The sequence below is a fragment of the Delphinapterus leucas genome, chromosome 3, assembly GCF_059928025.1.
Source record: "Delphinapterus leucas isolate spDelLeu-1000000601 "Yukka" chromosome 3, BTC_Dleu_Yukka2, whole genome shotgun sequence".
NCBI lineage: Eukaryota > Metazoa > Chordata > Mammalia > Artiodactyla > Monodontidae > Delphinapterus > Delphinapterus leucas.
Window position 1 is genome coordinate 115,487,428 of NC_143131.1, and position 17,494 is coordinate 115,504,921.

At 39.5% G+C, this 17,494-nt stretch overlaps 1 protein-coding gene across 1 annotated transcript in view; it reads right to left on the minus strand.

Moving 5' to 3' along the window:
- The window catches only part of SPOCK1 (SPARC (osteonectin), cwcv and kazal like domains proteoglycan 1), a 554,568-nt gene that overhangs the window by 4,238 nt on the left and 532,836 nt on the right, over positions 1–17,494 (minus strand). Inside the window, exons 8-10 of the mRNA XM_022588868.2 lie at positions 13,704–13,925; positions 9,230–9,292; positions 56–193 (exon numbers count right to left, since the gene is read on the minus strand). Of these exons, the coding sequence (XP_022444576.1) occupies positions 56–193; positions 9,230–9,292; positions 13,704–13,925 (423 nt within the window). The remainder of the gene's footprint in view (positions 1–55; positions 194–9,229; positions 9,293–13,703; positions 13,926–17,494) is intronic.

Below are 17,494 nucleotides of genomic sequence, written 5' to 3' on the forward strand. Positions count from 1 at the left end.
AGTACCTCTAAGTCACCAGAGGTCATTGGGGGCTGATGCAGCAGGCCTTACTCACCACAGCTCACAGCACCCTGTTTCCTGGAGCCAGCTAGCTCGTTGCCGTATTTATCCACACACCAGCACTGCCCTGTGCCACCGTGGCACTGTGTGGCTTTGTAATAGCCCTCCTCATTACACCGAGGTATGAGTGCTCCTGGGAGAACGAAAGGTCCAACTTGAATCAGAGAAGTGCACAGATACTCAGAGTTAATGCCCTCAAAAACAGACAAGAGGGCACACACATCAGACAGGGTATTTACTGCAAAGCCAGCAAGAAAGAAAGGCATGCTTGGTTATTACCTAATCAAAATTACAGGGCCCTAGGACTTGCTCAAGGTTAGATAGGATTCCTTCTTGGATGAGTTCTCTTTTTCCCTGTGGTTCTACTCTTATTAATAACTTTTTATTTCAGAAGTTTTTCCAGTTTTATTGAAATGTAATTGACATATAATCGACACACAGCACTGGATAAGTTTAAGGTGTATAGCACAATGATTTGACTTATATATTGTGAAATGATTACCACAGTAAATTTAGTTTACATCCATCATCTCATATAGAAAAAAAAAAAGTCTTTTTCCTTGGGAGAAGAACTCTCAGGATTTACTCTTAGCAACTTTCACATCTACCATACAGCAGTGTTAACTATAGATATCACGTTGTATGTTATATCCCAGTACTTATTTATCTTATAACTGGAAGTTTGTACCTTTGGACCACCTTCATCCAATTTTCCCACTGCCCATACTCTGCCTGTGTTTACCACCAGTCTCAAAGTTTGTTTTTAGATTATACATACAAGTGATCATACCGTATTTTCTTTCTCTGTCTGACTTACTTCACTTAGGATAATGCCCTCAAAGTCCATCCATGTCATCACAATTGGCAGGATTTCCTTCTTTCTTCTGGCTGAATGATGTTCTGTTCATATATATATATATAAACATATATGAACTTCTTTAGCCATTCATCCGTTGATGAACACTTAGGTTGTTTCCACATCTTGGCTAATGTAAATGATGCTGCCATGAATATGGGTGTGCAGATATCTCTTTGACATAGTATATTCATTTCCTTCAGATATATTCCCAGAAGCAGAATTTCTGGATCATATGGTAGTTCTATCTTTAATTTTTTGAGGAACCTCCATACTGTTTTCCATAGGGCTGCACCAATTTATAATCCCAGCAACAGTGCACAAGGGTTCTCCTTTTTCCACATCCTTGCCAACATTTGTTATCCCTTGTCTTTTTCATGATAGCCGTTCTAACAGGCAGGACCTGATATCTTATTGTGGTTTTGATTTGCACTTCCCTGATGATTAGTGAGGCTGAGCACCTTTTCATGTACCTGTTGACCATCTGAATATCTTCTTTGGAAAAAATGTCTATTCAGCTCCTTTGTCCATTTGTCAAATTGAATTATTTGTGGAATTTTTGGTTTGTTTTGTTTTTGCTATTGAGTTGTATGAGTTCTTTACATATATTGATATGAACCCCTATCTGATATATGGTTTGCAAATATTTCTTCTCATTCCATAGGTTGTCTTTTCGTTTTTTTGATTGTTTTGCTGCACAGAAGCTTTTAAGTTTGGTGTAGTCCCACATATTTTTGATCTTGTTGCTTGTGTTTTAGGTGTCATATGCAAAAACTCACTGCCAAGGCCCATGTCAAGAGCTTTTTTCCTATGTGTTTTTCTAGCAGTTTTATTGTTTCCAGTCTTACATTTAGGTCTTTGATCAATTTCAAGTTAATTTTTGTGAGTGGTGTAAGGTAGGGGTCTAGTTTCATTCTTTTACATGTGAATATCCAATTTTCCCAGCACCACTTATTGAAGAGACTGTCTTTTGAATATATTAGTTGATTGTATATGTATGGGTTTATTTCTGGGCTCTCAATTATGTTCTGTTACTCTATGTGTCTATTTTTATGCCAGTACAACCTTGTTTGTTGACTATAGCTTTATAATACAGCTGGAAATCAGGAAGTGTTCTTCTTTGTTCTTTCTTAGAGTTGCTTTGGCTATTTGGGGGTTTTGTGCTTTCATATAAATTTTAGGATTGTGTTTCTATTTCCGTAAAAATGCTACTGGGATCTTTATAGAAATTGCTTTGAATCTATACATGACTTTGGGTAATATAGACATTTTAACAATATTAATTCTTCTAATCCATGAATATGGGATTCCTTTCATCAATGTCTTAACAGTTTTCAGCATAGAGATCTTTCACCTCCTTGGTTAAATTGTATCTGCAAACAAAGAAACTTTTACATCTTCCTTTCCTTTAATGTGCTGCTAGAGAATTTTTGCATCTATATTCATCTGGGATATTGGCTTGTAGTTTTCTTTTCTTGTAGTGTTTTTTTCTGGCTTTAGTATCAAGGTAATGCTGGCTTCATAAAATGAGTTTGGGAGTGTTCTCTCCTCTGAAGTTTTTTGGGAAGAGCTGGAGAAGGATTGGTGTTAATTCTTCTTTAAATATTTGGTCAAATTCACCAGTGAAGCTGTCTGCTCTTGGTCTTTGCTTTCTTGGGAGATTTTTGATTATTGATTCAATCTCCTCACTAGTAACCGGTCTGTTCAGAGTTTCTATTCCTTCCTGATTCAATAACATTAATACTTGAGAGAATCATAGGATTTTTTTATCCTTTATGTGCTTTTAATGAGTGGCACAATTTTTAAAAATATATCTTTGCTTTCCTGGAATAGATACTACTTGGTCATGATATATTGGATTCAATTTTCTGATCCTTTTGCATCTATGTTACTAAGTGATAGAGGCATATAGTTTTGTTTCTTCAATTTCTGTATCAAAGCAACTAATTTGTAAAATGATTCAGGTATTTTTCTTTTTCTGTACTCCAGATGTTTTGTATCAAATGAGAATGATCTCTTCCATGGATTCACCCATAAAAATATTTTGGGCCTGGTGCCTATTTTAGGAGGTGACAGTAGTATTTTGATTTAAAATTAATGTTTTGTTTTTTTTTTAAGCCTGTTGGGTCTTCTTTTTCTTCGTGACCCATACTCAGAGTATCCTTTTCAACTCGGTTTTTGTAATTGCTGTAAGTTGGTTTATAGCAATGGTTTCCAAAGTGTGGGCCCAGGACCAGCAGCTGCATCATCAGTGGGAAGCAAACTGCTTAGAAAAGCAAATTCTTGACCCCACCTCAAACCTACTGAATTAAAGACTTTGAGAGTGGGGCCCAACAAACTATGCTTTAATAAACTCTCCAGGGGTTTCTGTAGTTCTCAAATTGTGAAGTTTGAGAACTACAGATTTATACTATTCATCTATATCTGAGGTTACAGCCCATTTTTAAATTCACGAGACTATTTGAGGCTTTCACATTGTCAAAGTTTTGTCTATTTGATTTCTTTTTGCTTTAGTCTTAACTGTGTTGTCCTTATAGCTTTTGGATTTGAAATTTTAGTTGTTTTTTTTTTTTTTTTCCAGAAATGCATTTGAAGCTATGAATGTTCCTCTAAGTTTCATTTTAGTTGCTTCTCTGTTTTTGGCACATAGTGCTTTCATTTTCATTCAGGTCTAAATGTTTTGTAGTTTTACTTTATTTCATCTTTGACTAATTATTTAAAAAATAAAAACCAGACATATAAGGTTGTGTAACCTCATTTTTTACTTCTGTTTGTATTGTGTTGTAGAGAATATCATCTATGATACTTTTTTGAGGTGTTTAGTTTTAGTTTTCTTTTGTGTAGTCCATGACAAATGTCATGTGTGTTTGAACAGACTGTCTATTCTATGCCTATGTACATATACAGGAATACATATATAAAAATGCTATAAAAATACATATATATAAAAATGCTAATGAATAGGAATACATATATAAAAATGCTAATGAATTATGTTGTTCACTTCTTCTTTTGTATACTTGAACTGTAAGTTTTCAAGAAGAGGTATATTATTAGAGTCTCTGATTAGGCTATAGATATGACAACTCCTCCTTGCAGTTCTGTTACTTTGTGTGTGTGTGTGTTCTTTTTTAAAAAATTTTATTTTATATTGGACTATGGTTGATTTACAATGTTGTGTAAGTTTCAGGTGTACAGCAGAGTGATTCAGTTATTCATATACACGTATCTATTTTTCAAATTCTCTTTCCATTTATGTTATTACAGAATATTGAGCAGTGTTCCCTGTGCTACACAGCAGACCCTTGTTGGTTATCTATTTTAAATGTAGTAGTGTGTACATGTCCATCCCAAACTCCCAGTTTATCCCTCCCCACCTCCACCTTTCCCCTTTGGTAATCATAAGTTTTTCTGTGTCTGTGAGTCTCCTTCTGTTTTGTAAATAAGTTCGTTTGTATCATTTTTTTTGGTTCTGCATATAAGTGATATATGGAAACAATGGAATGTTACTCAGCCATTGAAAAGCAACATGGATGGACCTGGAGATTATCATACTAAGTGAAGTCAGACAGAGAAAGACAAGTATCATATGATATTGCTTTCTATTGCAGAATCCAAAAAAAACCTATACAAATGAACTTATTTAGAAAGCAAACAGACTCACAGAATTAGAGAATGAACTTATGGTTACCAGGGGGAGTGGGGGAGGGATAGACTGGGAGTTTGGGATTGACATGATCATATGGTTTTTATTCTTCACTTTGTTAGCATGGTGTATCACACTGAATGATTTGTGGATATTGAAAAATCCTTGTGTCCCTGGGATAAACTCCACTTTACCATGGCATATGATCCTTTTAATGTATTGCTGGATTCAGTTTGCTAGTATTTTGTTGAGGATTTTTGCATCTATATTCATCAGTGATATTGGCCTGTAATTTTCCTTTTTGTGGTATCTTTGTCTGGTTTTGGTACCTGGGTGACAGTAGCCTCATAGAATGTGTTTGGGAGTGTTCCTTCCTCTGCAAGTTTTTGGAAGAGTTTGAGAAGGATGGGTGTTAGCTCTTCTTTAAATGTTTGATAGAATTCACCTGTGAAGCCATCTGGTCCTGGACTCGTTTGTTGGGAATTTTTTAATCACACTTTCAATTTCAGTGCTTGTGATTGGTCTGTTCATATTTTCTATTTCTTCCTGGTTCAGTCTTAGAGGCTTCCATTCTTTTTAAGATTTTGTCCATTTCTTCTAGGTTGTCCACTTTAGTGGCATATAATTGCTTGTAGTAGTCTTTTAAGGTCCTTTGTATTTCTGTGGTGTCAGTTGTAACTTTTCCATTTCTAATTTTTTTGATTTGCATCCTCTCCACTTTTTTCTTGATGAGTCAAAGGGTTTATCCATTTTGTTTATCTTCTCAAAGAACCAGCTTTTAGTTTTATTGATCTTTGCTGTTGTTTTCTTTGTTTCTGTTTCATTTATTTATGCTCTGATCTTTATGATTTCTTTCCTTACTACTAACTTTGGGTTTTGTTTGTTCTTCTTTCTCTAGTTGCTTCAGGCGTAAGGTCAGGTTGTTTATTTGGGACTTTTCTTGCTTCCTGCGGTAAGATTGTATTGCTATAAACTTCCCTCTTAGAACTGCTTTTGCATCATCCTGTTTTCATTGTCATTTGTCTCTAGGCATTTTTTGATTTCTTCAGTGATCCATTGGTTGTTTAGACTCCACATGTTTGTGCTTTTTTCCAGTGTTTATCTTATAGTTGATTTCTAATCTCACAGCACTGTGGTCAGAAAAGATGCTTGATATTGACTGCAATTTTCTTAACTTTACTAAGGCTTGCTTTGTGACCTAAGATGTGATCAATCCTGGAGAATGTTCCATGTGCACTTGAAAAGACTGTGTATTCTGCTGCTTTTGGATGGAATGCTGTATAAATATCATTTAAGGCCTGTGTTTCCTTATTGATTTTCTATCTAGATGATCTGTCCATTGATGAAAGTGGGGTGAAGTCCCCCACTGTTATTGTGTCACTGTCAATTTCTCCTTTTATGTCTGTTAGTATTTGCCTTATATATTGAGTGCTCTTATGTTGGTTACATCTATAGTTACAATTGTTATAATGTGACATTTTGTTTTAAAGTTATGGGTATACCAATTGATGACATGTAACATTTCAGCAAGATAATAATACCTCTTTCTCTTAAGAACTGAAAACAAAGTATTTGCTCTTGTCAGATTTTCTCAGTCTCTGTCTCATAATAAATGAGTTTCGCCCAGTCACATTTATGGTGATTACAGATATGTGTGTTTTTATATCTACCACTGTATTTTGTGTTTGCTGTCTTCCCCCTTTCCTGCTTTCTGTTGAAATGATCAAGTTTTCTTTATTCTATGGTTGTCTTCCATAGGTTTAAAAACTATATATTTTCTTTTATTCCTGAATAAACCAGACACATTTTTATCACATTTTTATCACTGACCCCCAACAGTCTGAAATTTTAATTCTACCTTGATATCAAAACATTTTTGTAGTTCATATTTGTTTAGATTTAGCAGCATGCCTTCTTTTCCATATTGTATCTCAATAATTCCTTCTGGTATTGTTTGTCTTCTGCATATTAAAACCTTTAGTAAGTCTACGGTTAGTAAGCTTACCGAATCTGTGGTTTGAGAATATGTCTGTCATCACACTTGGATGATCACTGAGATACATTTAACATCCTAGGTTCAAAGTGATTTCCTCTCAGCACCCTGAAGATAATATTTTCTCTTCTAACACTCAGCTGTAGGTAATATTTATGACAGTTTTTAGTTTTCATTTTTCTTAGGGGGCGTGTGTGTGTGTTTGATGATTGTGTGCTCGTCTACTATGGGACGATTCTCAGTGTAACATGAGTAGTAACATTAATCAGCCATGTGAAGATGGAGGTTTCTGCTTACCGCTGGCTTCTACTGCCTAATTTTATTTGTGATTTTTTGAGAGTGACTGTGTTTTTAAATTGACCTTTTATTTTATTTCATAGAAAAGATCTGGAAAGAAGAGTGGCATGGCAGACAGTAACCTCAGATCCAGCTGATTCTAGCAACTGCTCACCAAGCTATTCCAAGATGACCACGTTCTCAAAGATCACAGCTAGGAAGTTGCCCCCAGAAAAATCCCTCCTAAGTGACAGGTAAGTCTGCTGGTGCTGCAATTAGAAGTAGTGCCCATACTCTTAGTTGCTCAGCCAGTGCACAGCACCCCTGGTCTTCAGGGAACAGAAGGAAGGACAAAAAAAAAAAAAAAGCAGATGTTTTCTTTTGAGAGCAAGTAGAAAGGTGAGGAAATGCTGATCCTCCTCCTTGAGCTGCAGTTGGAAAACAAGAGCAGTTAATAGATGCCCCGCCCCAAAAAAATATATATCCTGGCTTGAGGCCCCAGGTTGGTAGGAAGCAGGTGCTGCTCTATATCTATAAGGTAATAGAATCACCGTTTTTTTCTAAGTAGGCAGTAATTATAACTGACTGTAATTTGTTATTGCTTGTCTCTGCTAGGAATCTGAATGCCCCTGAATACACATGTGTTATATTAGGAGATTTCCCCCTGCAAAAAATAATTTGTAAGCAGATAAATGGTATTTTTATGAGTCGGCTGGAATAATATCCCTATGTGGGGAGATGTGGTAAAGTGAGCTTTAAAACTAGGTGGGATTCACAGTAGGAAAAAGATAGGCCTTTCATTCCTATGAACTGGGGAAAATAAAAGATGAGACATTTTATCTGAGGCCACATACTTTAAAAATAATATCTCATTATCAATGAAGCAGTAAGAAGATATCCATGCATCCAAAAATAGCACTCTCTATTAGTTCTCTTAAGCACATCACTCAAACCCAAAATGACCTCGCACATGGAAGAATCAGATCATCGAGCACAAGTCCTTGCACTGGAGGAAAGCCCAATGGAAGAGGGATCCAGAAAGATGCTTTTATGTCTTCAACACTGGAGAAGAACCTACACTCAGGTCCAGATCACAACAACTTTGGAGTTCTTGGTGAGCTGAAAAGGGTGTTATCAGAAGTGGGAAGTCTAAGGCAAGCCAGTGAAATAAGTAATTTTCAAAAGTAGAAGGGGGCTTCCCTGGTGGCGCAGTGGTTGAGAGTCCACCTGCCATGCAGGGGACAAGGGTTCGTGCCCCGGTCCAGGAAGATCCCACATGCCGCGGAGCGGCTGGGCCCGTGGGCGATGGCCGTTGAACCTGTGCGTCCAGAGCCTGTGCCCTGCGATGGGAGAGGCCGCAACGGTGAGAGGCCCATGTACCACAAAATAAATAAATAAAAATTAAAAAAAAAAAAAAAAAAAGTAGAAGGAAGGAGATAAGATGCACTTTGAGTGGCACAAACATCAGATGAAGAGAAATGGCTAGAGTTCACAGACCAATCTGCAAAAAACTTGCCCGTTTCCTTCAAGAAAATAGATAAATGGCAGGCTGTTTAGGGGGTGAACCTGCTTCTGAATGTTTAACAAGAATAATTCGTGTTGTAGCTGTCAGCTCTCTTTTTAAAACGCAAGGGAAGCAGTGCAGGCTCTTTTTTGGGCAAACAAATGAGGTGTCTCTGATGTCTCAGCAATGGCCTGTTCTGCGTGCTGCAGAAAGGAGGGTATGGAGCTAAAGGGAACCTTCAACAGCCAGCATTTGTTACCTTGGCCACAGATTTGCATGTCAGGGAAAAAACACACTCGCACAACCCACTTGCTTCCACCTCAACATCTGGACAAAAGATAAGAGGAGAAACGTAGAGACAGGGTCCAGTGATCATGCACATGAAACAGAAATGTGTTTAAGCGCACTCGAGTCCTTGGACCCTGTCTGATAAATTCAGAAGGGACTCAGCTCATCATCCTCCTTGAATGGACAAGTTGATCTGCAGAATGTAGGAAATTCTATAATTTATAGATCTTATCATTTTAACTTGGAAGGAACCCTTGAGAGCTCCGTTTAATGGCCATACCTGAAAGAAGGAAAAGCCAAGATCAGGGAGGGGTTAGCTCGATTTCAGCCTGGTGACCTGCCCACTGGTCATGGGCTGACCTTTGACGTCTCCTCCTGCTGATGGAGCATGCCGCGTTTCTCAGCCAGCTAACTGAGCCTCAGAGTATGTCCTGTGGACTACCGCATAGTACCAGCTTCCTGGAAGAGCCCTGTCTCGGGTAATATGAGGCAGTTCTTTCACAAAACACTGGTCCCTAATTGAATAAGCATGGCTGTGCTCAATATTACAAGAGACACGGGTGGTTTAATTAGTTGTTTAAATGAGTGGCAAGAAATGGTACTTACCCAACAGGCTTTTCCCCTTGTTCAGCTTCTGAATCCTGTTCATTTCATTCTGGCAAGGGAGACCTAAAAATAATTTATGAAAGTCAGTTTCCAGATGGTAAGGGATATGATTGCTAATGACTGGTTTCACTTTTGACATGAAATGGAGACAATGACACACCTGGGAGTGGAATTACTTCATCTGCTGTTACTATGCAGCAAAACAAATTCAGGCCATTAGTGGCACTAATTTTAAAAAAACAACATTTTATACCACTAGGTACTTAAAATAGTATTCGGGGGCTACTTGCACTGTATAGGAATCTTTCTTCCCACCAACCAGTCAAGCAAATACCAAGTGTCTAGTCAGTGATTTCATTATTTACTTCCTTATATAAAGAAAAAAAGTCTCTTATCAGCCAAGACTTCTATGAGCTGAGAACCAGGATAAAAGGTTACTAGTGGGTACGTGTGTTGAATCCACAGACTGGGACAAATACTTAATCTACCTCAGGTCTTACTGCAGGATAGAAAGACGATTAGAATGGCTACTTCCGACCTCATGGCTCACTACCCCAGGAAAGTAAAACACAGGCCTCAAGGGACAACTATGAAGATACAGAAGAGATCTAGAGGGACAGAAGGGTGACACCTTAACTCTGGGCTTTGCCACCTCCTAGGCAAGTACTTTGGGCCTGTCTCTTTCTCCCTCTCAGCCTCCAAGTCTTCAGTGATAAAACATGTGTTATTACAAACGAGCTCAAAACTGTCCATTCTCAAGTGAAGGGCTGATACAGTGGGAGCCACAGGGCTAAAGTAGGGCATATGAAAGTGTGTGGTACCCTTTTGACTTCCACTCCATGCAAAAAGAAAGGCGACCTCACTAATCTTAATTTTACTATGACCGGCCTTTGCAGATGCTGTGGCTCTGCTATTTGCTCATGGTTCTCTAGCAAAGACCATGACATTTGGATTCTCAGAGCACTTACCCTACCTCTGTAAGTACAAGTGTGGAGTCTGCAGAAGGTACCTGAGTGCCTGTTTACATCTGTTACCCTTCGGATTTCACAATGCCACCTGGTCTTGCTTCTCATTTCTTGAGAGAAACTATCAAGTACATGTTTTTGACTTCTGGGTTTAAGATGATTTCGGAGTACAGGAGAAAGATACCACCTGAAACCAACAAAAAAGAGACCAAACTCCATCTTTCTTTGATGATTAAAAGTAGCATCTAGGGCTTCCCTGGTGGTGCAGTGGTTGAGAGTCCACCTGCCGATGCAGGGGACACGGGTTCGTGCCCCGGTCCGGGAGGATCCCACATGCTGCAGAGCGGCTGGGCCCGTGAGCCATGGCCGCTGAGCCTGCGCTCCGCAACGGGAGAGGCCACAACAGTGAGAGGCCCACGTACCGCAAAAAAAAAAAAAAAAAAAAAAAAAAAAGTAGCATCTACAGCAAATAATGAACATTCACTGAATTCTCAGAATGCACCAGCTAATGTTTTGGAACTTTCTCCTAATTAATTTAATCTTTACAGTCACCATATGAGGTAGGTACCAATGGAAATGCTCATCTCCCTATGAAGAAATACAGAGAAAAAAATCTTTAGGCATTTAGAAGACGGCTCCTGAAGGAGCAGCACAATCATAAACACTGCCAGTTTCCCAGGAAGAACGTTTCTAATTGTCAGGCCCCTTTCTCAAACGGTCTTTAAAAACTCTACTTATAAGTAGAAATGAATCAAGACTGAGACCTACTAAAAATGCTGCAAGAAAAAGAGAGGAACGAACAAGAACAAACTTCAGATGAAAAACTTGTGACAGAAAATGTATGCTGCTGAGAAGAAAATATTTACCAAAGATTCTAATGAAAAAAGACCGTCTACAGGTATTTTAATGCACAGATACAAAAGCTCAAGGATATAAATGACATAAAGAGGAAAACTAAGCCGTTAAAGAAAGGAAGGCTATATCTGAAGCAACAAAACTGATGTGAAACGTCCATGTGACTGATGAGAAGAGACTAAACACGTGGGACAAAACACGTGGGACAAAAAAATTTTAATTCTAGAGCTCGAGAGAGCATAACATGTCTCAGGAAAAAGTGATTGATGTAGCCTGAGCAAAACTAAAACATGTCCAAGGAAGTTCATAGCCGTGAAAGGTAAAGAATCGTTTTGACTTCCAGGCAAAATGGGTACATCACCCCCAAAAGGGAGAAAAATTCGTATGGGTTCACTCTTTCAGTAACTACATCCAGGGCTAGGAGAATAACATTAAAGTATCAAGAGAGCAAACTATGATTCCAGGAAGTTTATACTTAGCATCTTTGCTTCTGTATAAAGGAAATTTATATATTTTCAAACATTCAAAGACTAATTCCCATGAGAACTTCTGAAAAAACTTCTAAAACTTGGCAATAAAGAAAAGAATGATCTCAGTCAGCACGAAGAGTTTAAAAAGTGCTCTTTCAAAGCTTTATTGGGCCAAAGAGGTACCCAGATCCTTAATTGTAGAATATCTACAAATTAACCATAATAAAAATACAAACTATGAATACCTATGGCCTATAGCTAAAGGAGTACTTTGGAGGAAAACTTTACCCTCAAGTACGTACATTAAAAATATAGGAAATAATAAAGAAAGGTGAGGGTAAATAGAACTCCCAAAGTTGGTTCTGGGTCAGGAAGGGAGGTGGTAGGAACTTTATCAAAAAAATAAAGGAACTAACTTAAGAAAATGGGAGAAGTACACAAAATAAGAAACAAAGAACGACACCAAATTCTTCTGCTCAACTCCTCCTAGATGCCGTTCTTTTCCATAGGTGGGTCCTGGCTCCCTCCCACGGTTGCTGAAAGGGCAGCCTATCTGGAGACATCGCATGTGGCCAGGGGCTCAGCTGTGTCTCGTGGTTAAGGCAGTTACTTCCCTCTCGGGGCCCTGGCATTACCCCTCCAGGTGAAGTATTAGCAATGAGGCTTCGCTTCATTCAGCCTCAACCTGGAGCTAAAGCCACATGAATTTGTATGAACTCGAGCCCAAAGCTATCATGAAGCTTAATGCTGAACCACCACAAGCATTCCTATTGAAGTAAAAAGCATGGCTATTATGTAACGTCGATTTGGAAGAACTAGCTGATGTGATTAGAAAGAAATGAGGTACAAAAATTGAGAAGAGAAAACGCTATCACTATTTGCAGATAATATGAGTGCACACCTGAAAAATTCAAGGAAACCAACCAGAATAACCATCATAAATAAAGTGAGGATTTAGTATGGTGGCCGGGAACAAATTTAATAGTGAAGCAATCACCAGTGAGGAAATATAATGGGAAAAAATGGATTTCGTCTATACTGGCAACAACAATAAACACAAGGGAAGTATAACATCTGTGAAAACAAAACTTGTAGCTTGCTGGTTAACAGACAAACCCTGTTCTAGGATAAAAGGGTTCAATATTATATAGCTGTCAACTCTCTAGATTAATCTAATTTTGCCTAATTCTAAAAAAAATACCAGTAAGTTTTTTTTTAATTGAATGAACTGATTATAAGATTCTAAAATTCAAAGAGTTCAAACATATAGGACATATAACGATATTCTGAAAAAAGGTTAATGGTAGGAGAGAGTGGTCCGCTAAATAATAAAACATGTCAATTAGTAGGACAGAGCACCCAGGAATAGACAGATATACATAGAGCATATAGGAGTTTTATATATGATAGAGGAAGCATTTCAAACTAGTGGGAGAAAGATGGGTTAGTCAATTAATGACAAATGGGCAAGTGGACAACCATCTCAAGGGATCGGGACTGGGACCCTACTTGACTGCACACACACAAAAAACTAAAGTGATAAAAGATTTCCGTAAACAAACAAAGCCCCACAAAGGTACTAAAGAAAAGAAGAGAGTTGCTTTACTATCTCACAGTGGGAAATGCCTTTCTAAGCTTAAAGTAAGCCTTATGGCTTCTAAGAAGCCCCAAAATAAAAGATGGAGAAATCTAACTATCTTAAAATTTTAAATTTCACCCTAGCGAAAACGCACATAGTCCAGTTTGGGGAAAAAAACTATTTGCAATACCTATGATGAGACCAATTCTAATGTCTTAGTGTAGAGAGAGTTCCTACTGAAACCAAACAGAAACACCTAAGAACCTAATCTGAAGAAAATGTACAAAAAACAAAGACATGAAGGATCTTACACTGACTTTGGGAATTATGTAGCAAAGGTTTCTACGCCCATCTTACAGATGGAAAAGCTGAGGCACAACAGTTAAAAGATTTTCCTAAAAGGAGGAGTGGAATAACACACTCCTTAATTATGCTCCTGGGTTTTCCCTACCATGCTGAAAGTGGAGGTCAATGAGGAGAAAAAGAGCGTTTGCTTTATTCTCTAGCTGTGACTTTCTGCTTGCTGATCCTTGTCTCTCTCCCCAGGACATGATAGGGGGCCCGTCCCTGCACAGCATGGTGGCCCTACCTCCCTCCTGCCTTACCTCCAGGCTTCTGGAAGCAGTAGCACCACTCATTGTTAGAGAGCTTGCCATCCTTGAAGGAGTCACAGGAATTGAAGAGAGGCTTGATACAGGGCTCATACTTATCCAGGTAGATGGCGTTGATCTCTGAGTGGTCAAGCAGGAGGTCATAGTTCATGTCCAACTTGTTGAACATCCAGCCCAGGGAGTCCTTGCAGATGGGAAGGATGCTGGTGTCAAACCCTGTAGAGGGAAGGACATGTCTCAGCTGCCACCAAGCCCGCTCTCTCGTGTCCTGCTTGCTCCCCAGCTTTCTGCCCCCAGAGGAGCCCCAGGGCCCACCCTCTCCACCTCCTCCCCTGGTGCTTTACCCCTCCACGGGTACAGTCTCAGTAGCCTTCTACCAGAACATGTGGTGGTGGTTGGTTGGTTTTTAAATGAAACAGTCTAAAATGTGCTAAAACAGAAGTCAGCATTTCAGGAGAATATATTCTAAAGGGAATAAATCCCCAATCCTAATTTATCTGTGATGTAAATAGGGATTTTCATTTACCAGACTTGCTTAAAACAGGGGATGCCTGAAAAAGGAAGAGTACAAACATGGTGAGTAAGAGGACTAACGGATAATACTGCAAACTATGCTTTTATATTGAGGAAAAAAAACTACTTGAAAAACCAAAACAAAAGAACTATCGTAAAAGGATGGCAGTGAGATGAAACTATGTGGTACAATCCAGAAGCAGTGATTATATCCCAAAGGACTGTTCAATCCAAGCAGTCTGAACATTAATGGGAAAACAAGCCAGGGTACCTGCCTCTGTTCCCCATTTTTCTTTTCTGCAATCCCCTCAAGAGATACATGACATGGAATCATGTATGACTCAGAAAATTATTTCTTTTTATTTCCCGGGGTGCGGGGAGGAGGGTTGGTTTTCTTAGAGGATTATTTGTTTCTACAGTGGAAACTGTATGCGCTCGAATAATAACACTTGGCTTAACACTCGGGATACTGAGTGTACTGTAGACAAACCCCAGAGAAGGCATACCCCACATGTAAAACTCGTCTTTCTTTCGGAATCAAAGCACCAGGCAATGTTAAATTATTCCATAATCTGGATTTCTAGGACTGGTTTTCTTTTCCCCAGAAAACGATGAAGAATTCACTTTTGTGTTACTGAAGGCACTCTTCTCAGCATTTTATAATTATCTCACTGAATCCTTCTAACAGCCCTAAGAGATGATGCTTTGTCTTCCCTATGGATTACAGAAAAGAAGCTCAAGATTTAAGTTACTTGCTCAAGGTCATACAATTGTGGGGCTGGAATTCAAGCCCAGGTGGCCCAACCCTCAGTCTACATTCTCAGTCCCTCCTCTCCCAGGGCTGCCTCTGCTTCGCATGACACAGGAGCCTCCTACGCTGAGGACATCCAGTTGGCTTGGGCGCCAAGTTTAGGGATGAGCAATGCAAGGGCTGCCACAGTGACTGTCACGGAGGATCCTGATGGGATCGATTGACCCTCTAGGGTTGTAACCTACAGCCTGCTCATCAGGCTCTATGTGCCTCACCAGGAACCTCTGCTTAGTCAGCAGGATATAAGACAGAGCAAAGCGTGCCCACCCTTTAAAGTAGCATCTTTACAACAGGGTCTTGGCTGTCCAGAAGCCAGTACAGGCACACAGGAAGTGCTCAACAGAAGAACTTGTTGAGAGAAGTTTTCTAGCTACTGCAAAGTTTAACTTACCTGTTCCAACATACAAAAATCTTTCCATTTTTAAATTTATACCTTTTGATATCTTAAAGCACATCTTAGGAAAGATCCTGATTTTCAAGAAGAGAGACTATGGAACATCATCTGGCCTCCTCTTTGACTGAAGGTCATGACTGAACAATCTCTGTGATGATGATGTCCTCAGGGGCGACTGAATAAAGCAAGATAATTGACTCTGACACTAAATGGCTCCACACTTTTCTACAACTAAATGGCTCCACACTTTTCTACAGAATATTTTATGTAGTATGCATCAATGTTGTAGGATATTACCATTTTAATACACAGGAAAGAGAAATTTTAATACTGCTGACTGACCACTGAAAAGAAGTGCCAAATTTGGAAGGCTCTAGAAAAGGGGCACCTGCATCTGATATCCAGGGGAACAGAGCAGCCCTTCTGGTTGGCCCTGAGCTCATGGCACTTCTAGGGTTCCGTGGTTTTCCCCTTCAGAACTCCTGGACTGACAAAAATGTCTCTCCCTCCTGTGCCTCGTGGGCTAACCAAGTGTCATTCCTTTATATCCCTTGGCTCCAGTTGCTTCAGGACATCCAACCTAAAAACCTCTTCAGGGACTTGATTTGCCTGTGGCCAAGGGCAGGCCTTTTGCAGGCTCCCTGGGAGGCAGAAGGGGCCTCCCACGACTGGAGGCTGCGAGGAGCAGCTCTTTCACGTCAATCTGCTCTTCATTGAAAGGTCGTTCAGAAAGCCGAGGGCCTCAGTGGCTCCTGGAAGACCCCTGGGAAAAGCTTCTAGAGACTACCTGTGAATTAACTGTCCACAAACTCCCAAGGAAACCTTTGGCAGGGATGGAAAGAAAGACTCTTTCTTACATCCCCCTTCCCACAGATACTACAACCCCAGGACCCACTCTTTGGACACTTAGCATTTGCTTCCCAGAATCTACCTTTCCCTAAAGGTAAAAAAGTTCCAAACTGGTGAAAGAATTGTCCCCTAGGATCAACATTCTCTACTAGTATCTCTAGATGGCTATGAACAGCAAAGGATAAACCCGAAATTAAGATCATTCTAATTTGGCCTGAAGACCAGATGCTGGTTAAACTCTGGGTCCCACCAATTACCAGTATCACTTCTTACCTACTTAGTTCAACCCAGGAGCATTACGTTCAGAAATCCTGTCCACACAAGCGTGGCATCGGGGATGGGGTGAGATGCTCTCTGCTTGAAATAACGTGTGTTTTTATATTTTGACAAATCAATATAAAAATCTCTACACAGAAGAGGCTGTGGCAAAGCTCTGCGCGGCTCGACAACTGTATCGTTGACTAAGCCGTTCTGTGCCAATCGGCCACAGTGTGCAGGAGCTCTCCCCTAATGGCCTTTGCGTTAAAGGCACTGAGAGGCTCTGTCAAGGTACAAACAGGCAGACCTACTCTGAGTCTTCTCTCCAGCTTCTGGAGAGGCTCTGGGTATGGTCTCTGCCAGTTCAGTGATGGCGGAGGGAACACTTGTCTGGGAGTTTATCTATGGAAAACAAAATGCAATCTGATTAACGTCCATAGAGCTAAGTTATCAAAGATGTTTGCTACCGTGTTGCTTATAATAGCTGAACATTAGGAACAACTTCAAAGCTCCCAAATAAAGGTCTAATTACATAAATTATGTTGTATCTACACATAGAGATTCTAGATAGTGATTACAAGGCAGAATACCACTCAACTGCCTAGAGAGATAGTGTATTGCTGGGTGATAAAAGAAGGCCATAAGATAGTCTGTAAAGTGTGTGTGAGTGCATATACATACACACACAGACATAAATATTTTTTTCTACGTGGCAAGGGAACGTTTGAAGTATATGCCACGCCACGACGTGCTTAGTTATTAAAACGCTGTGTTTCTATACATTTTTTAATTGAAGTATGGTTGATGTACAATATTGTGTCAGTTTCAGGTGTACAGCGTAGTGATTCAGTATTTTTGCAGGCTATTACAAGACAATGGCTATAATTCCCTATGTTATATAGTATATTGTTGCTTATCTATTTTCTACACAGTAGTTTGTTATCTTGGTATCTTTCCTTA